Raw genomic sequence first — 6,930 nt, forward strand, 5'->3', positions numbered from 1 at the left:
TTTGGGGGTTTAACCAGGCTGCTAAAACCTCCTGCAGACCCCTGCTGTTGGGGAAAGCACCACTGGAGGTGGGGACAGCCCAGCAGGGTCCGGCAGCTCTTTCAGTGCTCCACAAAATCCGTGCTGGCACAGGAAAGGGCAAGGCATTGGGACAGCTGGACCAGGGATGTGTTGGGGCTGGTTTCACAGAATCACAGAATCGAGTAGGTTGGAAAAAACCTCTTGAGATCATCGAGGCCAGCCTCTGAACACCACCTTGTCACTGGCATTGAGTGCCACGTCCGGTCCTCCCTTAAAGACCTCATGGGACGGTGACCCCACCACCTCCCTGGGCAGCCCGTTCCAATGCCTAATTCCACACGGCTGGGGACGGAGCGATGGGGCAGGGATGCAGGACGGGGTACGGGGATGGAGGCACCGGGAGGGCAGGGACACCGGGAAGACGGGAGCACGACGAGAACGGGGGCCCCGGGAAGACCGGTAGAACTGGGAGGACAGGAGGGGCAAACTGGAGGACGAGGGGAAGCGGGAGCACAGGGAGAACCCGGTACACCGGTGGGACGGGGGCACCGGTGGGACACGGGGACACCGGTGGGATCCGGGCCGGGGCCCGCCCCGCCCCTGCCGTGTCCCCGCCCCGGCCCCGCGGCCGCCCCGCCCGCCGCCCGGGCGCAGCCGGCGCAGGGAGCGGAGCGGCGGGACCGGCGGGCAGGGGCCGGGCCGGGGCAGGGACCGGCGGCTCCGCCATGGTGGGGCGGCTCAGCCTGCGGGAGGTGCCCGACCTCCCGGACATGAGGAAGCGGGGCGACTCCGGGCTCGACAGCCCCGACTCCGGGCTGCCCCCCAGCCCCGGGCCCGCGCCCCCGCCCTGGCTCCTCTCCTCGGGCAGCCCCGACCGCGCCGCCGCCAACGGGCTGCCGGAGCCCGACCCGCCCGCGCCCTCCGCCGCGGTGAGTACCGGCCCGGCCGCCCCTCGCTGTGTCCCGGGGCCGCCGGACCCTCCCGCCGGGGCCGCGGGCAGGTGCCGGGCCCCGCGCCCCCGGGGAGCGGAGGAGCCGCTGCCCCTCGCACCCGGCCGGGATGCACCGCCCGGGACCCCGCGCTGTCGGCCCCGGCCGCGCCGCGGGCCCCGCAGCATCCCGCGGGAAAAGGGGGGTGGAAACCCGCGGGGGTTACCGGCGGGTCGGCGTGGGAATGGGTTGGGAATAACCGCCCCTGGTTTCCCTCCTTTTCACCGGCCTCTCCGGCCGCTTTCGTATCCCTTAAGAGACCTGCAGCGGGAGGGATCCCGCCCGGAACCGGGGTCGCGTCAGGGATCCCTTTTACAATGCCTCCAGCTCTGGGGTTGGTTCTTGGTGCAAAGGAATCCCTGTCCCTCCTGCCCCAGGTCGGGGTTGGGACAGGTTTGCAATATGTCTTTGAAAATCCCTGCAGAAAGTGAACTCCCGTTGTTCCACAGTGACCCAGAGTAGGAAGTTTGTGTATAAACTTTGGTTTCAGTTAATAGTATCAGATAGATATGTGCTGGTTTTTTACCAAATGGGTTTTGGATGTGAACACTGAGCTGTTGTTACAAGTGCTTTGGAAACTGCAGATTTAGAGGGAAAATCCCTTTTCTACAGGGGTGCTACTGTGAGATTGGAAAAGGCCATAGGAGAATTGTGTGTTGAACCAGAGATGCTCACAGCCCCCTTGCCCCTCGTTAGTAAGCACATGTGCAGAGGTGGCTTCAAAAGCACAAGCAGATTGGGTTCCTTCCCTTTGGGGCCACTTTGGGCTGTGGGACGTTGCCGGGCCGGTGTCAGCTCATGGCTCTGGGTGTCCAGGAGAGGAGCACAGGGAAAGTCCATGAATCACCGCTCAGTGGGAATGAGTTAATCCTTCCCCACATGCTGTGTGTGAATTAGGTTGGATTTAATGCCTTCAAATAGGAGCCAGAGCGTAGCTGTGAAAGGAGGAGGTTGCTCACGGGAGATGCCCTGCGATGGTTTCCTGCCGCAGTGTGTCCGTGGGTGTATCGGATGAATCCGGCAAGGAGGGAGCTCTCATACACCCATGTAATGTTAGCTATAAACTGAGCGTGGGCTCATGCAGGGAACAGACTATAGTTCATGCTGCAGAAGCTACGCTGTGCTGAGGGGTTGTACTCCTCTCCTGTTTCCCGGAGTGGCTCCTCTGAATTAAGCTCCCAGAGTTAGGACCTTGCCTTCAAACATGCCCCTTGCCATCTCTTGGATGCTGTAGACCAGTGTGGATTCAGGCCTGTGGGATGCACCTGTAGGCACCTCTTGGACTAGCAGATCCTCCTGCACATAAATGTGAACCTCAACAGCTCCGTACCAAGGGATAAATAAATGTCTTTTATTGAGAATACACTGAATTGTAACATAAAACTTTTGCATTTTTTGCAGAACTCCGTGTTCTCCCCCAGCCCTGTTCTCTCCAGCTGCCCTCCAAGATTGTGTCCCTTATCCTTTGGCGAAGGAGTTGAGTTTGACCCTTTACCACCAAAGGAAATAAGGTAAATACTGTGTTACAGTCATCTCATTTTGAAGGAGTTACAGGAGATAGCACGTAAAGGAGCAGTTAGGCCTTATCAGTGCCTGTGAGTCAAGTTAATTTATTTGCAGAGCTATTGTTCACCGCAGCTGTACATTCCTGGACCTGGACATTTGTACAGGCTGAAGGAGTGTTCAGCCTCTTTTAATCCCACCCATATGGTTGGGTTTGTTTTGTTTTTTTTTTTCCAGGAAGACTTTCTTGTATTTTACTTTCCTGCTTTGATTTCCTTGCACTGCTCCAAAGTTGCCTTTCAACTGATTAACCAGAAGGTAATCATGAGGGAAGAGCTTCAAAGTTCTTTCTAGGACTGTTTTATTAGAGGAAAGGAATTTTGCTCTTGTAACCTCATGGTTTGATAATAAGCACTTTCTATCTTAACAGCTGTGGCTGGTTGTGTGAAATAAAAGGAAAGGTAATATTCAGAGGAGTGCATAATTATTTTTTTTAATGCACTGCATCGCTTCACAGCCTGTGAATTATTCCTTTGAACATCATGATTTGCAGTAATGAGAAATGAAGGCTCCCAGTTGATGACTGTGCAAGCAGAGGTAGGCTGATAAAATCAAACGGAAGCCTAATGCAGGGGAGGGTAGGAAGAATTATGTCCTGGTGTGGGGAAGGAGCCTGTGCCGTGGCTGGAACTGGAGGCAGTTAGCACTGTGAAAAAGCCAACACAGAGTTGTCACAGTGTGAAGGAGATGAAAACTTTCTGTTGCAGTCCAGGCACAGGGGATTTTCTCACCAGCAGAGATTGGTGTGCAAAGTGAAGTATTTTCCTGTCAGTTGAATCTTCACAAGTTTGTCTTTAGAGAGTGCCCCGTGCTGGGAGTGATAGCAAAGAACTCCCACGTGACTCCTTGCAGGGCAAAACTGAGAAGATAACGTGTGCTTCCATGGACTTGGCACTCCGAGGAGTCAGGATGTTTATGTGCAAAGCCTAAATGTGGATCTAGGCCCCTGGGTTTAGGAATCTGAAGGAGGTTTGTAGGTTCACAGGGCTCAGGGTTAAAATGATGTACCCAAGGATTGAGAAGGCGTTTGTTAGTGCTGGCAGCTGGGCTGAACAGTGACAGTTCTGGGTGTGCTGCTAACATAAGGCAAATGTGTGAGTAAGACACCAGCAGGCGTTTCTTGCGTGGTGTGGCAGGTTCAGGGCTGAGGAGCCACCCTGGTGCTGTGCTGCAGAAAACACACCCTGCTGCTGCAGAGCCGAGCTCACACACGTGCCTCTCGTGTTTCAGGTACACGTCCTCCGTGAGATACGACTCGGAGAAGCACTTCATCGACGACGTCTACATGCCCGTGGGCTTGAGCGTGTCCTCCTGCAGCCAGACGGTGATCTGCGTCCCCAACTGCACGTGGCGCAGCTACAAGTCAGAGGTGCACTTCGAGCCCCGCAACAAGCCCCGGCGCTTCACCAGCACCACCATCATCTACCCGAAGCACGCCAAGACTGTGTACACCACCACGCTGGATTACAACTGCCGCAAGACCACGCGGCGGTTCCTGTCCAGCATAGAGCTGGAAACCTCGGAGTGCCTCGGGAACGACTGTGTCCTGGATGGTTGCTGACTGCCGGCCTCCTCCCTTGCTCTGATCCATCCCGGCCCCACCTAACGTACTGTGCTAACTCCACTAAGCTAAAGCGGGTACAGACCCTCCTTCCCAGCTCTAAATTCCTGCTTTAAGCATCAGAGCGGCCCGAAACGCGGTTTTCTTGTGGGAACATAACTTAGTAAGGGACTTGTTTCTTCGCCTCCAAAGCCGTGAGTTCCCTCCCCTTCCCCGCAGTGCAGTGATCAGGTGAAAATAACGGGAGGTATTTTACCAGAGGAAAAGCTGACAGGTAAGAAAGAACGTGGAATAGTGCCTGGCAGAATTTGTGCCCCATTTGATGCTTTGGGGTGATGCACAAAAATAAGGGCAGTTCACTCTCTTGCAGAGAATCTACCCGGTCATTTGGTTGCAGATAGCCAGAGCTGTCAGTCATTTCAGTTTAGATCGCGAGAGTGCTTTCTCTAGAAGGACCATCTCCTGGAAATTCCTGGAAAAAGCTAACAGAAAAATCCGGAATTCTGAATTTAACAGGTACAAAAGCACTATCACATGGCATTCATGTCTTGGTTGAAGGCGTAAATTGGAAAGAAGAGGAATTCTGAGTAGCGCAGGAGATAAACTGCTTTTGCAGCTTCAGGCAAATTCGGGCAATTCCAATTCTTTGGATGAACAGCGTGAGGTATCCTCTGTTCTTACAACTTCAGCAGTGCAGTTGTCCGTGCAACACACATTTGTGTGAGCGTAGCAGGACTTGTACCAAAGATTAAAATTATCCAGGCCAAAAATCATCCCCGTGTTGTTGGAGAGTCGGGCCTTGACAATGCGGAGGTGGAAAAACCGCAAGTGCCTTGTTTTTACCGACATGGAACTGTCTGCTCTGAGGGAGCTCTAACCAGGCAAGTTTCAGATAATGTTTACACAGGGACCTAGAACGGCAAAGGAAGTGCTGGGATGGGGTGTGAGACGCTGTCGTGGCGGGGGTTGTGAGGAGGTCGATGGCAGCAAAGGACGGGCAGGTTTTTAGCGTGTAGCGAAATCCAGGGCTGTAGCTCTGCTTCCCATAGAGCTTCTCTGTGTCCTCGCTGGACTTTGGTATCCGGGATGCCACTGGAGTGGGGTAGCCTGTCTGTAGGTGCCGAATAACCCCTCCAGTCCCAAGTGCATGCTGAGTTTGGGGACCAAAGGGAATAGCTTCAGGCACCATGAACGTCTGTCTGGATGTTGTGTACATTAGTTTATCGTGTGCTTTGATGGAAATAAGACGGAGGGGTTTCCTTCTTCTCCCAGATTTTTTTTCCCTGTACTGATGGAGCGCAGTGTAGTGTGGAGAGCATCTGCTTTGGGGGGCATGGGTTACATGGGGAGCAGTCGCCCAGAAACACCTGGTCGGCTTGTCTTAGCTGGGCACAGCTTTTCCACGTGTTCCAAAACTCCTCGGAGGTGTGGGTACTCTGTGGTGCAACACCAGTCCTGGAGCTGCTTTTAAGGAGGACTTAGGTAGTGCATGGCCCCAAGGGTGAGTTTTGTCAGTGGTGAGTTAAACCTCGGGAGCCTGTTCTTGAGCTGTACTCAACGCGTGTTTGTGCAAGTGCGATGAGCGGTGTGGAAGTGCAATCCAGGGAACAGAAACGATTTGGGAGAAGAAGAATGCAGCAGGAAGGAAGCCTTCAGTTTGTATGGTTTGGGTTGGTTTTTTTTTTTGTTGTTGTTGTTGTTGTCATGGTTTTTTACTTATTTATTAGCTCAGAACAGAACATCCTTAACCTTTGGTACTTGCCTCTGAGATCCCAAACCCAGCTCCAGGAGGACAGAGGACACAGTCAGGTAGGCAGCGCTCCGGAGTTAAGAGCAGCACGATGTTGTTATTAAACATGTTGGTTTCAGACTACAGTATGGAGGAGATGTGTCTTAAGTTCATGTTGCAATTCCCCCCTAAGTGTTGCCCCAAGATGTACTTGTGGTGCAACGGAAGGCACAACTCACCCCGGAGCGTGCGGGGTTTCCAACGGACAGAGTCCCCTGTGGGAAAGCTGTTGCACCGTTGCTTTGCTGTTCCTTGTACCTTGCTCCAGAAACATCTGGTTGGACACGGGACACTGGAAGGACGTGGACCCTGAATTGCTCTGACAATGCTCTTCCAGTGAATTCGTTTGCAGGAGGTCTAAGAGGAGGTGGTTTTAAGTTGTAATCATTAGTTGTCCCTAGTTAGAAACAAAAGGACCCTTAGGCTATAAAGCACCTGATTTTTATAAAGCAAGCAAACTTAAATATGTATCTCTTAAACATATTTTAATTGGTAGAGATACCTTTTAAATTATTTATGTTCCAACATTTGCAAAGCTCTGATTAGCTCTGTGCAAGTGTTCTGATGTCTGTGATGTTTCTCACCCCCTCCTTCTGACTTTCAATTTGTCTTTTACTTCATTGGTAATAAATGATCTGAAAACCATCCTGTGGGGAAGTCTCTTTATTTTTCATTCAAAGCTTTTCAGTGTTTATTGTGGTAGTTACTTAGAAATAAATACATAATATGTCTTGCCAGTCCCAGCTCCCCTCCTTTCTCTTCTATCATGTGTTACTGTTGTTTACATATTCTGGGAGGGTGTTTCCTATATAAAACTCTCTATATTAAAAAAAAAACCCAAACCAATGCCAAATGTTGTGGCTTTGTCAGTTTAGTAAGACACTGATTAAGTGCTTTGAAGACAGCTGAAAATCCTCTCCAGTACGTGTTTGAGCCGTTCATCTGGTACAGTTTTATTTTTAAAGAGAGTTTCTGGTATGGATTTCAGCATATCCTACAAGTGAAGA

At 52.2% G+C, this 6,930-nt stretch overlaps 1 protein-coding gene across 1 annotated transcript; it reads left to right on the forward strand.

The window, feature by feature from the left end:
- Positions 1-707: 707 nt before the first annotated feature.
- RFLNB (refilin B) lies at positions 708-6,568 on the forward strand. Its single transcript, XM_027743527.2, has 3 exons — positions 708-950; positions 2,412-2,521; positions 3,804-6,568. The coding sequence occupies exons 1-3, from the start codon at positions 747-749 to the stop codon at positions 4,132-4,134; spliced, it is 645 nt and encodes a 214-aa protein (XP_027599328.1). The 5' UTR covers positions 708-746; the 3' UTR covers positions 4,135-6,568.
- The last annotated feature ends 362 nt before the right edge of the window (positions 6,569-6,930 follow it).

Source organism: Pipra filicauda, unplaced genomic scaffold (assembly GCF_003945595.2).
Source record: "Pipra filicauda isolate LSUMZ 115617 unplaced genomic scaffold, ASM394559v2 scaffold211_size2331000_pilon, whole genome shotgun sequence".
Lineage (NCBI taxonomy): Eukaryota > Metazoa > Chordata > Aves > Passeriformes > Pipridae > Pipra > Pipra filicauda.